This window comes from Rhinichthys klamathensis, unplaced genomic scaffold (genome assembly GCF_029890125.1).
Source record: "Rhinichthys klamathensis goyatoka isolate OS25496 unplaced genomic scaffold, OSU_Roscu_1.1 h1tg000281l_1, whole genome shotgun sequence".
NCBI classification, from domain to species: domain Eukaryota; kingdom Metazoa; phylum Chordata; class Actinopteri; order Cypriniformes; family Leuciscidae; genus Rhinichthys; species Rhinichthys klamathensis.
Genome location: NW_026606800.1, coordinates 8393650 through 8412633, shown reverse-complemented (window position 1 = coordinate 8412633; position 18984 = coordinate 8393650). Strand labels below are relative to the sequence as shown.

General features: G+C 36.6%; 1 protein-coding gene across 1 annotated transcript in view; it reads right to left on the bottom strand.

The window, feature by feature from the left end:
- atf6 (activating transcription factor 6) overlaps nt 1-14535 on the bottom strand; it is a 45613-nt gene extending 31078 nt beyond the window's left edge. The window contains exons 1-7 of the mRNA XM_056269545.1: nt 14294-14535; nt 13617-13696; nt 13366-13429; nt 13037-13134; nt 9858-9984; nt 9540-9743; nt 5649-5830 (exon numbers count right to left, since the gene is read on the bottom strand). Coding sequence (XP_056125520.1) covers nt 5649-5830; nt 9540-9743; nt 9858-9984; nt 13037-13134; nt 13366-13429; nt 13617-13696; nt 14294-14384 — 846 coding nt within the window. The 5' untranslated portion in view covers nt 14385-14535. The remainder of the gene's footprint in view (nt 1-5648; nt 5831-9539; nt 9744-9857; nt 9985-13036; nt 13135-13365; nt 13430-13616; nt 13697-14293) is intronic.
- Nucleotides 14536-18984: the final 4449 nt, after the last annotated feature.

Sequence of the window (18984 nt, the reverse complement as noted above, 5' to 3'; positions counted from 1 at the left end):
AGCTTGTGTGAGCTGAATACATTCAACACTGTCTATAAAATCACATAAACCATGAACTACAACAAGCGTGCAGATGGGAATGAAATGCACATTCAAGGGGGCTGCTGCACAGCTGATACTAATCTACTATGAAATCATAAAATATGGATCTCACTCATCGTGTCATATTTTATCACAGTAGGAAACAGAACTCGTAGCTGCACTACGTGGGTTTAAGACACATGAACTTTACATGGTCCATTCAGCTGAGCAAGATGAGAGCGGTGAATGCTCATTCACAACAACTGTGCTACACCACATTGCATTTTTAACTGCATGTCCTAAATAATGCTTCTGTGCACACAACACAATTAGCTATGGATGGATATCCTGGTGATTTGGAGAAGACAGCTGCAATGTTATGCGGTGATATATTATGTATTCTTTTCCTGTCATATGTCTTCACGGTGCCTAGGAATGATACATAATTATTGCAATGTAAATATTGCACTATATTTACATCATTATATTGCCCTAATAAATTCATAAATGATTCATTTGACCCCTGGGCCATCATTATTGGTGGCGAAGGCTCTTGGACAATGTACTGCCCACCTAAGTAATTATCATAATGATAATGAAGACGATTCATTGACGATGATAAATGAGAAGCATCATTATGATAATTAAACCTTTAACTAAAACATACTGTTGACAAAAATACTCTACTAATAAAGCGATATACATTATTTAATATCCTCTTAAACTGTCTTAAAATGTCAACTTAATATATAAGAAGCTAATAAACAAAGTAAAAGGTACAAGTCAAGTAATGTCTTTAAAATAGTGAATACCTTAGTATACTTCAGGAGCTCAGTTTTCAAATGTTTGGTTTGATTAAAAAAAATTCATTTTAGACAGCCACCAACTGAAGAATTATATTCATCAACTAAATTTAGTATATGTCATGTCAAATAATACATTTTACATGATGGAATATTGACTACATATGCAACATTTCATCATGTAACAACTAGATGAATATGAACGAACCTGTTGACAGTTTTTTAAAATTAAAACATTTGAGAGGGGTTTTATCTGGCGGACTGTGACTTTGCACATATCTAGTTGAGAATTCTGCTGTTAAGCAGTCATTTCTGACATTGCAATGTTTACTACAGCGCCTGTGTTTATCAGTTTTTTTATGGAAGTCCATTGTCTATGTTCTCTCCCAATCAATGCCACTCAACCTACACACGAACCAAACTAATGTACACACAGGTGCTCTGCTGTTTGTTTGGGGTGTTTTTTCAGAGAACTTGGAAATTGAAAAGAGCTTGGAGCGAAAGCTGTAACAACACCCAATGTGGAAAAGGCAGCACTAAATGCAGAAAAATTTGAGACTAATGCCGACCTCTATATTTAATTAATCTGAGGTCAGTTGAATCTACAGTGTGTCGGAACAAATACTTTAATGGAAAATAATGAGAGCATGAGCTCACTGTTGGTTGGTTGCTAAGAACACTGGGACTAATAGTTGACTGAGAGCCATACTCTACTGTTATTACAACGGATCGTGCTTATCAGAAAGACAATATCCTGTAAAAATAATAATAATACACATTTTTGGACACAAGGTTTCTTAAATGTTTTTGAAAGAAGGCTTTTTGTGGTAAAACTTAAAAAGAAAGAGAAATTAACACTTTTATTCATCAAGGATGCATTAAATTGATCAAAATTGACAGATAAAACATTTATAATGTTGCAAAAGATTTCTATTTAATAACTGCTTTAACATATTTAGTAAATAAATGTAATAAATGCAAATAAATGCTGTTCATTGAACTTTCTATTCATCAAAGAATCCTGAAAAAAGTATCATCATTTCCACAAAGATGTTAAGCAGCAGACCCGTTTTCAACATTGATAATAATAATAATAATAATAACAACAAGAAGAAAAGTTTCTTGAGCAGCAAATCAACATATTATAATGATTTCTGAAGAATCATGCGACACTGAAGACTGGAGTAATGATGCTGAAGATTCAGCTTTGCCATACCAGGAAAAAAAATACATTTTAAAAATGTATTCAAATAGAAAACAGTTCTTATAATTTGTAATACAATTTCACGATATTACTATTTTAACTGTAGTTTTAATTAAATAAATGCTGCCTTGGTGAGCACATGTTTTAAAAAAATAAATCTTACTGATCCCAAACTTTTGAACGGCAGAGTAGGGGATTTGACAATTATTGCTTCATCTCAAATTATTTTTTGTATAGAAACATAGAAACATGACACTCTTTCACTACCATTATCCCTTCTATAGAAGTCTGGGCTCTTCTCACCAATGAGTCTCTCTCCTGTTTCTACCATAACACCTTCTCCTCTTCTCTCAACTATAAACACCAATTTCTCACATCTGGGTAGGGCTTTTTGCTGATGTCAGGACAGCACATCTGGGAGAACACATGCTTTTGTTTAGGGAACCATTTGATGAGTAAATACCAGATCCTTGGTCATTCAGGTTCCCTTTTATTTAAAGTCACAGTGTGTAATTTCTACATGACTAGCACTATTAAACTAAGATTATGAGCAAACTGGTTTCCAAAACAGTTAATCCCACCCCAAACTCATGCTATTGGTTGAGCCAGTGTTGCCATGTCGAGACACTCAAACAAACAGAGCAATGTGGAAAGTGCTGCACAGCCACACTTTCTTTTTCTTCTTTTTTGAGAAAGTCAATCAATATAAAGTTTTGGGACAGGAAATAACACACAACAGCTATACGTCCCTGAGCAAATACACTAGAATTAGAGACTGATGCAGTACTAACTATTACTGAGATTTAGTGCTATTACTGGGTTTCTTCCATACTGAAATTACACACATCATCTGCACATTAAACGTCTAAAGAAAGATTATATTTTATCACAATTATATGTTACAATAGCACAAATGTCCTTTCCACTTATAATTCTTGGAAAGTCTGAGGAATTTTTTACAGTGAAAGGCTTAAATAGACTACCATTCAAAAGTTTAGGGTCAGTGAGATTTTTGGAAAAATGTGTTAGTGAGATGATAAGGAGAGAAGAGCACAGGATCACTCACTGGACTAAAAACAAAATTACCTTCCAAAGGATCCTAATGCTAGGAATGTGGTTATTTGTTTTCAACAATGTCTCAGTTGAGCATTATTTATTTGTATTCGGTACATTTCACATTATTTGGTAAATCAGTCGCAATTTCGGTGCAGGCTTTGCAAACAGACTTTTATGGACTCAACAGTAATGCGACAACATGTAGGTAACTGTGTTAATTAATCATATGTTCTTTGTCTATGTCAGTAAATCAAACCAGAGTCTAAACGGTCAACTTCACATTGTTTTTCATAGTAGGATGAAAATAATCTGCAATTTAAACTGATTAAATTATTAAGAAAGCGAACAAAGAATGCTACAATCGTTGGAGCTGTCAATAAAACAGTGTGAGTTTTTCAGTGACTGAGTTCTGGGCTCTCTCCGAAACTCCAGTTATAACAAAGTCCCTTTTACATATAGTCTTTGGTTATAATCAACGAAATCTCTTTTTTACATTGTGTTTGCACTGTTATGATGAAAGCATTCGTAAGAGTGCAGAAATCCAGTTGCAATGACGAGATCGATGCATTCACGAGCTCAACATGTCTGTAGTCGGCTACAATGCTCATCACTGCAACCTTTCATGCCACTATCTAAATATAATGCAATAATCACCACTTTTCACAATTAGTTCAGCTGTAATGGTAAAGACGGGCTAAAAGTGTTCTAGAGAGTTCCACATGTAATACTAGCTATTTCATATGCAAAGATGTTAGCCAAATTACAGCAGTGGGTGTATACACTGAACTTTCACAGCAGACACACCTCTTAAAATATACTTGCCATCAGATTTACAAGGTAAATCATGTTGGCTGGCACCTCAATCTATTCCTGTTAAAAAGAATTGCTGCATGGTCTCTTATTTTACAGGTCTTTGCGCCAAAAAAAAAACATTTCATGTGGAATACCACAAAGTCTTTTACTTTCAGTGAAACTGAATCCTCATAGCAGCTCTTTTGGGATAACCGTGCAATAAATTGGGATGTGCAAAACTACCGCTACACTGCCGTTAAAAAGTTTGGGGTCAGTATGTTTTGGAATTTTAAATTTTTTTGGAAAGCAAAGAAATTAATACTTTTATTCAGCAAGGATGCATACAATTGACCAAATCTAACAGGAAAGACTTTTACAGGGTATTTCTACATTAAATAAATTCTGTTATTTTTTAACTTTGAACTTTCAAACCCAAACAACCCGCAAGAAATCACAAAAAATTAAATGTATCACAGATGAAAATTCAGCTTTGCCTTTACAGGAATAAATCATATTTTAAAATATATTCAAGTAGAAAACGGTTATTTTAAACGGTGATCATTTTTCACAATACTTCTGTTTTCACTGAATTTTCGACTAAATAAATGCATAAATGCTTAGTGAGCTAAGTAAGGAAGCCCTGAACCAAAAAAAAAAAAAAAAAAAAAGCCGTTGAAAAAAAAAATGCCGTAAATCGAAATATTTCGAGATTAAAGTCGAAACAAAATAGTAGCTTTTTACTTTTATCTGGGCTTTCAACAAAAGGAAATCCTATAGGTGCAAATCTAACAACATGGCATTACCATTTGTTTTAGGACGTTACAAAATATATAGGCCTAATGCGCCGGAATAGACTTTACAGGCAAAAACACTTTTCAGACTGGATAGAGTTATCCAGCTTTATATCTGAAGAAATTGCGGGATCCGGCCAAATGATTGGATACAGAATGAGGCACTTAAAATGTATCCAGAAAGTATTTACGGTGAAGAGGGAGACAGTACTGTTAAGTGTTCTCGACCTAGATGGTGTTGCCTATAAACGAGCACGAAAACACGAAGGCTTCGATTCAACACGCCACAAAGTTTGGACCAGGATTGTGGTACTCCGCCGGAGTCTTCGTGCTCGTCTATGGCAACTCCATGGTAATGCCATGTTGTTAGATTAGCAACTGTAGAATTTCCTTTTGTTGAAAGCCCAGATAAAATTAAAAAGCTGCTATTATATTTAGATCCATGTCAGAAGCAGTTTAACTTCACAAGCGCATTTCTTTACAAAAAAATAAATAATAACTTCTACGGAAGACTGTATTCTCGTAATTTCGACTTTAATCTCGAAATGCTAGAATCTTTTTTTTTTTTTTTTTTGCGGTTCAGGGCTTCCGTACATAAGAGACTTTTTTTATTATTATTGTTATTATTTTAAAAAAAATTTTATCTTACCAACCCTACATTTTTGACCGGTATAGTGTACATATTTTTAAAAACAACTAGTTGGTGAGTTGCCTAAACAGTTAATTGGCTAAAAACTGAAAAGCAATGCAAGCGGTCAGCACATTTTCATTGTTGTTAAAAATATTAAAACTGAGCAAGTTGAACTCCGTTGGTGGACATTGAACAACTAGCTGAATGACGGTGGACTGTTGCCATATGCCGTGATGATTCACATTCATAAACCACAAAATAAATCAGCAATTTAACCAATATTAACAGGTAATCTTGACAAATAAACTGTGTTTTTGCAAAACTTAAGAATTCTGGCAGTAGAAACTTACATCATCCTCATGGGTGGAATTCTGCAGTGTCATTGCGACCATAGGAGATGCTGTTACCGGGGCAACAACAGATATGGATCTGTCCTGAGCCAGCGTTGGCACAGTGACTACACGCGTGGGCACTGGCTGAGGCGTCTGAAGCTGGACAACCTGAGTGGGCCGAGATAGCAACATTTGTTGACCTGCAAGAGAAACACATTCAGTTTAAACACTTTACCGTTCAAATACAGTAGGAAATGTACTGAGAGTCATGTTTTGCTGTTATTTTTCTTCCCTTTTTATTGATCTCCATTAATCTCAAAACTCTGCAAGTAAACTTTTTACAGCACAGACTTGTTTAATAACCCCAAAGAGGGGTTTTAATCACAAAGGAAACAGTTGTGCCAAGCACCATCCTTCACCCAGAACAAAACACGTTACCTCCAGGTAACACAGACAAACAGAATTTGTCAGGCATGACAGGTTGCTGTTGGTGTTGAGTTAAATGAGAGGAATTCGCTGCGGCTCCCCGGCGGGGTTCATTCCGAACGACTTCCATTCTCTCAGCCACCCACTGGCTTACCCATTAGTCTTCCGACAAACTACAATTAACCTTGCATCAAAACTCTGCGGTTAGCCAGAAAATAATTACTGTAGCATGAACGCAATCAGTTCAAAGTACACTTCCGCTATGTTTCTCTCAGATGGATTCAATACATATATAAGCAGCTCGTGTCAGTTCTCTCTTTTTCTAATGAGAAAACAAGAAAAATTGCTTTGTGTGACAACTTATGAACTAAACAGTATCGTCACGCAAGGCCTTATTCTGAGAAACCGCTCATACAGTTCTCAAAAACTGAGTGAGAAAAGTGAATGTTTGGAAACACTGGAGTCCAGTGATTTGTAAAATTCAAGTCTAGTGTTTTAGAACAGATGATTACAGGATCAGATTTGAATTCAGGCTGCTCTTGCTTTCTGCTCCAGTTGTGTTTCCAGGTGTGTGAGGTAAGTGTTTATACTAGCCATGAGGAAACGGATACTGAAGCTTGCTGATTCCTGACAGCCACAGTTTAACACTCCAGATATTAAACAGAGTCGCCTATTTCATCAGAGCAGTCTGTGGAGAAATCTTTTTCCTACTGTTCTCAATCACAATAAATCAGCATTGATTGCAGTAAAAATGAATGCGATGAATGAATGAATGCAATTAAAACGTACAAATAAAGTAATTAACAGTTTCCCTTAGAACATTCAAAAAGAAAAAAAAATTGCATCCACATATGTGTCTGTGTGTATATGTATATACACTCACCGGCCACTTTATTAGGTACAGCTGTCCAACTGCTCGTTAACACTTAATTTCTAAGCAGCCAATCACATGGCGGCAACTCAGTGCATTTAGGCATGTAGACATGGTCAAGACAATTTCCTGCAGTTCAAACCGAGCATCAGTATGGGGAAGAAAGTTGATTTGAGTGACTTTGAACGTGGCATGATTGTTGGTGCCAGAAGGGCTGGTCTGAGTATTTCAGAAACTGCTAATCTACTGGGATTTTCACGCACAACCATCTCTAGGGTTTACAGAGAATGGTCCGAAAAAGAAAAAACATCCAGTGAGCGGCAGTTCTGTGGGCGGAAATGCCTTGTTGATGCCAAAGGTCAGAGGAGAATGGCCAGACTGGTTCGAGCTGATAGAAGGGCAACAGTGACTGAAATAACCACTCGTTACAACCGAGGTATGCAGCAAAGCATTTGTGAAGCCACAACACGCACAACCTTGAGGCGGATGGGCTACAACAGCAGAAGACTCCACCGGGTACCACTCATCTCCACTACAAATAGGAAAAAGAGGCTACAATTAGCAAGAGCTCACCAAAATTGAACAGTTGAAGACTGGAAAAATGTTGCCTGGTCTGATGAGTCTCGATTTCTGTTGAGACATTCAGATGTTAGAGTCAGAATTTGGCGTAAACAGAATGAGAACATGGAACCATCATGCCTTGTTACCACTGTGCAGGCTGGTGGTGGTGGTGTAATGGTGTGGGGGATGTTTTCCTGGCACACTTTAGGCCCCTTAGTGCCAATTGGGCATCGTTTAAATGCCACGGCCTACCTGAGCATTGTTTCTGACCATGTCCATCCCTTTATGGCCACCATGTACCCATCCTCTGATGGCTACTTCCACCATGTCACAAAGCTCTAATCATTTCAAATTGGTTTCTTGAACATGACAATGAGTTCACTGTACTAAAATGGACTCCACAGTCACCAGATCTCAACCCAATAGAGCATCTTTGGGATGTGGTGGAACGGGAGATTCGCATCATGGATGTGCAGCCGACAAATCTGCGGCAACTGTGTGATGCCATCATGTCAATATGGACCAAACTCCCTGAGGAATGCTTCCAGCACCTTGTTGAATCTATGCCACGAAGAATTGAGGCAGTTCTGAAGGCAAAAGGGGGTCCAACCCGTTACTAGCATGGGGTACCTAATAAAGTGGCCGGTGAGTGTATATATATATATATATATACATACAGGTGAAAAGTTGGAAACATTACTATTTTTAATGTTTTTGAAGTCTCTTGTGCTCATCAAGCCTGCATCTATTTGATCAAAAATACAGAAAAAAACTAATAGTGTGAAATATTATTGCAATTTAAAATAATGGTTTTCTATTTTAATATACTTTAAAATATCATTTATTTCTGTGATGCAAAGCTGAATTTTCATCAGCCAGTACTACATTCTTCAGGGCCACATGATCCTTCATAAACCATTCTAATATGCTGATGTGATACTCAGTTATTCATCAATGTTGGAAACAATTGTGCTGCTGAATTTTTTTTTTTTTTTTGAAAAAAGGGTTCATTAGGGTTTTAGGGTTCATTGATGGATAAAAAGTTCAAATGAACAGCATTTATTAAAAATAGAAATATTTACCATCACTTTTTATCAATTTACCACATCCTTGCTAAATAAAAGTATTCATTTATTTCCCCCCAAAAAAGAGAAAAAAAAATACTGACCCCAAACTTTTGACCAGTAGTGTATATTGTTACAAAACATTTCTAATTTAAATAAATATTGTTCTTTTTAACTTTATATTCATCAGTATTCAGCAGCACAATTGTTTCCAACATTAATAATAAATCAGCATATTAGTATTAGTAAGTAAAGCTAATAGAACTAGTAATGATGCTGAAAATTCAGCTTTGCATCACAGTAATAAATTATATTTTAAAGTATATTAAAATAGAAAACCATTATTTAAAATTGTAATAACATTTCATAATATTACTGGTTTTCCTGTATTTTTGATCAAATAAATGCAGGGTTGATGATCATAAGAGACTTCTTTCAAAAACAGTAATGTATATATATATATATATATATGATAACTATGAACTACATTTAATAAATTAAGTTTTGAACACATAACTACTAGATAGATAATGACTGTCTAGTTAACAACCACTTTTGTTGCACAACAGTCTATTACCCAACTCTAAACGTCACATAAAAACAGTTGGTGAGAAACCAAAGTGTGAATGGCTTTTTTCAAAAGTCAGAAACAGGCAGCTCATATATATACTTCGGTTCTGCTTTTTCTAGGATACGTAACAGGGCAGAAAGGTGTACCAGCAGTTGAAGAACAATTCCCAGTTTGCTTGAAGATAGACATTTTTAAATGAGATGCCCACCAGTAGTACAAAAAGTTGATGCTTTGCGCCATCTGCTGTTTTTTTTATGCATGAACAGAGCGCTGCAATACAACCTGAAACATTTAACCTTGCAAATAAACAAATAAAAATGTATAAAAATGTGAATACATATAATACTTTTATTACATATAAGACTTTAAAAAGTTTTTTTTTTTTTTTTTTTAAGTGTGGCAGAAGGTTTTTTCACCTGTAGGGGGCGCTGGCTGAATAGTGACAGGTGGAGGTTTCACCACCGGTAGAACAGTAGCCTGGAGAGGTTGGATGATGATGGTCTTAGTCTGAAGCGGGGCTGCAGCATGGGCGATGGGCATCGTGGTAATGAGTGGTTTAGGCTGAATGGAAACCTTGGGGCTAACCTGAATTGGTCTCTTCGCTGGTTGGAGAGGCTTTGCTGTGAGAACAATTTTACTGTTAATCAACATTATTACAAAAAGTTAAAAATATACTGTTCAAATAAGGAAATTATGGAGGTTTCAGTTATTCACAATGAATGTACTTCACTTACCTTTTGTCTGATTGGTCCTCTTGGAAGGCTTCTTCTCAGTGGGTGCCTCAGCAAAACCGCTCGAGTCAGAACAGACAGACAGTGGAGAGAGCTGAGAATGCCATGAGACTGGAGAGAGCGCCTCATCCTGAAGAAAGCATATTGAATAGAATGAAAAAAAAACAATTTCCGACACGTCAAAAGTATGGCAGCATAATAGTTAGTTAGGTCTATCAAAGAAAAGCCATCCGTGGCCTTATAGAGAGATAGAGAACTGAATAGGGCTGTAACGATACGCGATATAAAATCGAAATCGCGATACTCAGGTCCACGATCCTGTATCGCGATGTGAGAAGACAGAATCGCGATCACACCCCTTCCAACTCCCAGAGTTATCCTTCCTGTCCTGAACCAGGGCTCGAATTTCGGCGCGGGTATTGCGCATAATTCTAATCATTCCCGCAGGTCTCCCATTTATAATGCGGGAAGTTCCCGCAATCGTAATCCACACAGATAATAAAATCAAATCATTCTTTTAACAACTATCTTCCAGACGCAATTTCACAAACAGCGTGAGTGTTCAGCGGTGCCGCACGTCTTCAATCTCTTCTCATAATGTGTTGTGCAAGGCAGGCATCAAGCGCTGCGGCGATAATACACACTTGCGTTTTGGAGTCGGGACCATAGACTATAAAAGTCTTTTTAAGTCTTACCAGTTTAAACATTCAAGCGATTTTAAACTAATCAGTGCTCGCGCGCTCTCTGAGATTATTTTCTATGCGCACATTCATAGAAAATCCGCCTCAAAAACAGCTGGCCAGTAACTATTTTTCGCGGATTATATTGCTTTAACACGCAAAATTGTCAATTTCGGTCTTTGTGAGTAGGCTATACTCTAAATATAGTCGGTTTTGTCTTTAATAAGCATAAAACGCATGCCAGTATAATGAACACAGGATCCGTGCACTAGCTCTTAAAGTGACGGAAGCCATATGTGTCTGTCATTAATTTTGTTGTCAAAACAACAAAAGATGGCTTTAAGTTAAAGGAATCAGGATTAATAGCCTATGTAGCTATTTAATTTATTCAGGACTAAAATACTACCCAGTGTTATTTTCCATTTGATTACTTTATTCAGTATCTGTATATGAATACTAGTGTTAGACCTATTCAAAAACTTTTCTCTTTAATTGTCTTTATTTGTATCTTTATTCTATTGTATAGTATTTATTTGTGCTACTTTTTTCATTTAATTAAACAATTTAAATCAAGCTTCTTTGTGATGTGTAAATTCTTAACAACAATATTACCCCATTGTAAAAATGCAATGAGCGCAAACATTTAGGCAAGATAAATGTAATAATTCTGTTTGGAAAAAATGCCCCCCCTTTCTCCCCCTCAAACAAAAAAAAATCCCCCCCATGAGAATCATCTAAAGGATTTCCCCCCCATTTTCCAAAACGAAATTCAGGCCCTGAGAACTACCACATCTTTAAAATACTATTAGTATTATTTGAAGTTAACATTATAAAATACGTAGACCTACACCACAAAACTAGTTGAGGATAAATTATTTAAAATTTGGCAATTTCAGCATTATGGACGTGAAATTTGCAGCCAAAACTTGAAATATAAATTCTCAGAAAGTGCATTAAATGAATCCTCAATTGACCGGCAACACGTCCAACATGCAGATGCATATCCTACGGCACCATCCCGAAATCAATTTAGTTGGAGTACAGAACACAACCCAAAAGCAGCAGCCTACACTGCCTAGTTTAGTTTAATAATTTGCATAGTTATTATTGTTCTTTGGTGTTTAGATTATACAGGTTTTTCCTAATGTTATTTAATAAAAATACCGGTATTTTTTTTCTTCTCTCAAAATCTCTTTTTTTTCACCACAAGCCCCGCCCCCTCAAGCCCCGCCCCCGTGATAGAATCGCGATACGAATCGAATCGTGGGTCAAAAATCGTGATACGAATCGAATCGTGGGTTTGGTGTATCGTTACAGCCCTAGAACTGAAAGTGCACTCAAGCATGGGAATTCTGGGTTGTGAATCCAGATGGTCTAAAACAATACATATCAATGCTTAACTGTTTGCACATATCCAACGACGGATCAATAAAACCATAACACACTACAGAACACAGGTGATACCAGCCTATTCTTTAATGTGTCTTCAGTCACTACCTTGTGTCTGACTGTAACTGAGCCATACAAGTCATTTTTTTAAAACATGTTAAAAATAGTTCAACTTGCATTGAGTATCCATCGTTTAGTTTCATTCATTCATCCATCTTGTTTTACTGAAAACAAGAATGTGTCCTATAAGCACGTCCCTTTACAGGATGTTGCATCATTCAATAACAGAACGGAATGTTAACATTCAGTATATGCAAACTATAGCAAATATGTGGCATGTTAAATAGGTTAGTAATAGGTAAAAGGTTTTTAGTTCCCTTCTCATCAAGTTTCTGATGTGACACTGAGATTCAAATGTTTAGGTTTTCACTGAAACAATGTGCATGAGTGATAGTGGCATTTCAGTTTTCTTTGAAACCTTGAAAGGGACACTGTGATTTTTTTTTGTTATAAACCTTGAACAGTCAACACACATTACAAAAAAGCCTGGACACATCTCAATGTGAGACATTAATTAGTTTGATGATGTGCTGAGAGCTGATTAAGACATTCGTTAACACAGTGGAGACTTAATTAGACACCTAATTCACACGGGTGTATGTGCGTGTCTGCCCTCTTGATCTCTAAACTACAGCAGCTGGCAGGACCAGTTCACCCCAAACACACTCCATCTGGGCACTGGATGGGCATCTGACTAATTAAGTCAGAAAAAAGAACTGTATCTGGGTGTATATATCAAAAAACTAAAATACATTAAAAAAAAAAATAGTATAATTTTTTACTTTATAATAAATATATTATAAAATATAAATCAAATAATATTTTAATACAATTTTGAGTATCTTTTGCAATTCCTAAATGTTATATTATAGCTATACGTTGCTATATATGCAATAAATAAATAAATAATTGTGCGCATGTTAGTTTGTCTGTGATTGTAAAAGGTGTGTGGAGTTCAAAACACTGGACAGATTTAGATGCAAAGTTCAGTGGGCAGAAATGCTAAAGGACAGTGTTGTGTATCTTTGTTTTGGGGAGTGGAGTTTGACTCACATGTGTGGAGTACGGTGAGAGGGGCTCAACTGACGCTGGTGAGGACACTGAACTGAGCGTATGGTTTGGTGACAGTGAGTCCACGGTTACATCACCATCTGTGAGAGCAGACAGAGAGAACAAGGACAGAAAAAAAAACTTTGAAATCAGATCTTTTACCTACACATAGTGACCCTCGAATGGTGACTGTACATGTAGTTTTCTACATTTTGCTTTGGTGATATTCTACACATTTCTCAAAAATATTAAGCTAGCTACTCTGAATTCATTGCTGCTATAGACATTCAAAAATAGTCATGTCCAGTCCACAGGAAACGGAAAATTAGTACCTGATCGAGGGCTACTCCACACTGGGTGTTCAATGTCAAAGTTCAGGTCAGGAACAGAGGTGTCCTAAAGAAGGAAAGATCCACAATGCTTTTGATTCATGCTTAATTACTGATGTTTTTCTACAAACCTCTGTTTACAGCTGTGATAAAACTAAAACAAAAATATTATAATATTTAAAATAATAATATGAGCAGGACAGTCTTTCAAAGAAGAGTTTTTCCTTTCCGAATGTTTGACAGATTTGACTCACATAGCCTACACTCTCCACCAGCGCCTCCAGAAGCTCGTCAGCATCCCCGAGATCCTCCAGATCATCAAACAGACTGATATCTGCACAAATAAAAAAGACAGTGTCCTGAACTTAAGTATGACCTAAGGCAGGTTAACTCAAAACAAAGAAGAAAAGAAAACAAACAAAGTGCTGAAGGCATGAGAGCAAGACAGGAAATAGGCTATATCAATTTCATAAACCTTCTTTTGTGTCCAGGTCAAGCAACCAGCAACCACACACCCTGAGGCATTGTAACACAGTTTCCATTCCAGTTTCTTTTATAATTAACCTAAACCTTACTGACACACCGTGATTAACTAAGTATAGTATAACCATGTTCACAAGACAATCAACATAATAACTTACAATCCAAAACATGTAGTGATGAACATTAGAATAAACAAAGGTGCTAATATTTTTCATTCAACTACTTAAAATGATTAACATCTTAAACCGAAGCCACAAAAACAACACTACGGATGAATGGGAAACAAGTTCACCAGTCAGTTGACGAAATCGCAAACAAACCACTATATTAAGTCGCTCCACAATGAGCTTGATCTAAACATAAAGATATTTTGCTAAGCGTAAATCTAGTAGAATACGTCGGTAGTAAAGCAGCACGCGCCGTTTCTAGAAAGTACATCTTATCTTACCCCACTCTCCATCCTGATCGATGGAAATGTCCCCTGCTTCCTTATTCATCATCGACTGATTCACAAAATCTAACATCAAATCCGACGACATTATGCCTTGAACACATTAGTAAAGTTTAAAAGTGAGTCGGATGACGGACACTGGTTATGGATGAGATCTGTGTCAAGATGTAAACACGTATTTCCCGATTCTGATGAAACTACATAACAATAATGCAGCAAGTACACGTCTAGTTTTACGGTAACTCTACGGGTGCCGGAGTGGGTCTATGTCAAACACAGGCCTGTAAAGACCATGGTAAAGACTGTTGTTTTTCATCTCTACGCCACATGGTGGCAGTAGACAATACTGTAAAAAAAAAATAGACTGTCTGCTTTCTAGCAATTCTGTTCTTTCAAACAGTTCATTTTAAAGAACCGGCTCAAAGACTGATTCAACTGGTTTAGGCACATCTCCATGCTCTTGACGTTGTTTTTTTCCTAATTAGTTACAAAAACTGCTGGCTACATTGTAATTTCATGCATCGCAGTTCAGTTTGTTGCAGTCACGATTAATCTGATTTAGAAAGATAATTTAGATAAAAGATTAAACAATACCAAAAATACATATTTTACAATTAATACGTATTTGGCGTTGTAATAAAATAGTTTATTAAAATCAACCTTTTTTCTTATGCGTAGCTATATTTAGGCTACAGTAGCCTACGTTTTAATTGTCACATTCGGCTAAAATATATATAGGTAGTGGGCCTAGGCTATAAGCTATCTAACTATGTTCACAAGACAATCAACATAATAACTAAACAATCGAAAACATAGTGCTGAACAGTCGAATAAACAAAGGTGTTTCGCCTAATTAGTAAAATCTTCGGTTCACTTCAGCAATGGATGATGTCCGATTCAATTAGGCTATTCAATTCGTTAAGGGCTGCGTTTAAAAGGATTTCTTAAATGTTTCTTAAAAAAAGCAGACCACTTTGTGAAAATTTTTCAACTGATCAATTGAAAAGATCCGACTCAAAAGAAGGATCAATTTGCCAATTAAACAAATTAATGAATGCATTGGAAAACCGGGTTGACATTGCATTGAAGATTTGCATTAAAGCGTTCAATTGCCTTTGTATCATACCGGTTTTTTTTTTTTTTTTTTTTTTTTAACCATGCTTTCCTCAGGTTTCTAAGTGCATTTATTTCAACTCTCAGTTGAAAGACCTAACTAGGCAAAACAATAATCACAATTGAGACTCGGAATTGTATTACTGCCTATAAGAGATAGTGTAGGCTATTTACAAACATAGCTGAAAGCTGACACTTTGACATTTGACTATGTGAACTATAAGCCAGGCTTGGTCACTGGATGTCCTATTTAAAGCATCAGTGTTGGATAAAATAAAAGATGCAAGATATGTAACATGTATTCAACAATAATAATTGTAATGTTTTTTGTTTTTTTGTTGGGGGGGGGGGGGGGGGGGGGTTGTTTTTTTGTTTGAGTGCAGTAAAACAAAATATATACAACATAACGATTAACAGGCTCTAGACTGGAGCTACTAATTATGACTGTCAAACTGACATACAAAACAACATTTAGGGAAAAAATAGGAATATTAAAGTTGTTTGGTAAAAACCAACCAGCTGAGCTGTAGGGTTTATCAGGTTGCTTATTCATAGGTTGTTCATCTTTTCTCTTCCTTGTTAAGTTACTAAATGTCAGACCAGCAGGTCACACTGGCTGGTTTGAAGATCTGGAACAGGTGTTCATAGCCATAATCTTGTTGGTCTTCCCAGGACATTGTCAGCTTAACCTGAGGTGGTCTACAGCAATCTCAGCTGGATCTGAACCTCTCTCACACTTTACCCATGGAACGTTCTTGTGTTTTCAAAAAACCTAAACCTATTGTTTAACCTACAATTTAAAATGTGGCCATCAATTTATCCAAAATTCAAGCAAGCTTAAGATGTGATTGTAGCTACAAAAGAAAACACAACCGATTGAGTAGGTAGGCCTAAGGTTTAACAAGTCAGTTTTAAATAATCAATTTTTTTTGCTATATGAATATGGGTGAGGATTTTATTGTTAAGCCATGTTAAGCACTAAAAAAAAGTCATTAATTCCGAGTGTTTTAAGATAAAAGCATCCAATGAGATAAACTAATTTGAAAAGAACCCACTCACGGGTTCTTTTTTGTGTTTTAGCCAATCATGAACCAGTATGGTCCATTCAGGTTAATTGCATAAACCCACCAGCCCCCTCACACAAACTGTTAATATAAGTATTAACAGGTTAATATAACGCATGTCAAGAGCATCCATTTGGAATGGATTAGAGCTTTGAACACCAGGTCTTTATGTTGCCATAGGAACTTGTTTGTTCAAAAACAGGCTTGGAGAACAAATGAGTGGCCGACTTCAGGTTTTCAAAAGGTAAATCAAAAAATAAGCAGGCAAAAAAAAAAAAAACTTCATTTATGGGGGGTCATAACGCAAGTGAAACTTAATTTGAGAATTGTTGTCTATATTCTTATGCCCTTAAAAGAAAAGCAGTGAATAATGCAATAAAAGCAGAGCATAGTAGAATTTTAGAGCTTCCTGCTGGAAAACAGATGAAGAACTAAATATATAAAACGGAAGGATTCACAATTCCATAAAATCACCCCCACTCCTCGATTTCTGTGCTCAATTTGCACTTGCATCTCTGTGGGTGTTTTAACTCAGCAGTCATCAGGAGAAAGCTTCAGTCTGAAAGAAAAAAAAAGATAGAAAAGAGCAGAAGAGAGTAAGCAAACAGACATTTCACAAACATAGCCCTCTGCTCACTTCATCTTTTGTTTGCCTGATGGATATCTTCTGAGATTGATGAACACAGTTGTTGAGCATTGTCTCCTCAAAGCGACAACAGAAGAGGATCACTTATCATCTCAGCTTGTGTGAGGGGGATTTGTGTTGGATTTGGAGAACAAATGAGTGGAGTGTAAAGTAGAAGGACAGATTGAAAGAAGAGCGTTTGCACATGGGTTGCCAGTTTCAGGAATAGAAAAACAATTCATAACATGCACGAGTGTCAGAGAGAAATGTTCAGTATTCACACACTGACACAAACTTGTAGGTCTTCATCCTTTGGTTTGTGTCTGGGACCATGATGGCAGGTGGCCTAGGTCTGGTGTGCTGGGGGTGGGACGTGGCTGGGGCACATTGTTTGTCTGGATGGGTTTGTGAATACAAAGGGATTACTGCATATGGTTTGGCTCACTGACAGCTCTGACTGTGTGTGTGTGTGTGTGTGTGTATGTGTTAGTGTGTTAGAAAGAGAGTATGTGACTGATTATCTCTGAGATAAGAAGGCAAAAGAAACATGATGGAGGTTAAAAGGGGCAGACTCAGAGAAAAATAAAAACGAATTAAATAAACAATGTTGAAAAAATCCAGGGCCGTTTCTATGCAAACACGTAATCAACGTGACATGCCAAATATTCGACATCATACTTTATTCACATTTTGCATTCATCAAATTTATCAGCATGGCAGAAGAAACTGACAGCAACTTGTTTCCTTGTGTTCAACCCAAAATGGCTATAAAATAAGAGAACCTGAGTGAAAAGAAGAGGATAACAAATTGCAGGCCTTACACCATGTGCCACCATTAAGCCCACACAAAGAGATCAGTGACAAATGACCGTTTTAATTCTTCGGTTTGACTTTAATAAATGAACATGGTCTAATAGACTTAAAGAAGGGGGTTCAAACAGAAAGCCTTGATTGGTGTGAGATGGGTTGGAAAAAAAGCCATTCATCTTGTTTACCATGGTCTTGTGTTCTTTAATAGGTCATTTACAATGAGGGGACAGAGTATGTGGGGGTTGTGGGATGAGGTGGGCTTATAGAGGGAAGGGCCTTGTGAAGTCACTGGTCATTTAGAGCACTAACCCCACACTAGTTTAAGACTGGTGAATGCTGGTGACTTCTGAATAACCTTCGGTGGAAGTGAGAGCTCACCCCTGTATGACCCCACACTCAGAGGAACAGTCTGGGGGGATTTCAAGGAGTCTTTGAGCCACCACACATGAAACCAGGCGGCCAGACAGATCTCATTCACAAAAATCATTTTATTCCTGTTTTGTTTTCTACTTTTGCATTTTATCAAATTTAAAAACAAGTTTGATTTAGCATATGTTATATGAGTTATTATGCCGAATAAAAACAAATGTACTTAAAACAAAAAAATAAACACAATATCCGCCAATTACATAGGCCTATAAATTGCAACACACTCTCATAGGAATTCATACCTATTTTAGTGAATTGGTGGCTAATTCATATTAATTAATATCTCATTCCAATGTTTTCGTATTAGGGGTGGATCTTCATTTTCTTTAAAAAAAAAAATCATGTTTCTGTGCTAATCACATCATACAAATTTAGGTGAAATTGCCAGCTCGGGAAATAGTTACATTTTCTCTTGGGATTGGGTTGATAATTGCTTAAATTCTACCCTTTGCCTGACTGGAATTATGCTATTCCTTTTGGCACACATATTATGAAGAAGAACATTGTTCAGCTCTTACCTTAAGCATTTCTACCTGATCTGGTCTGTGTTGCAAAAGCATTGCAAGCCTAAGTGGATCACGGAAACTATTAGCATCAATGGTCATCTAAGCCTTACATTACATTTATACATGTATAAAAACATCTGT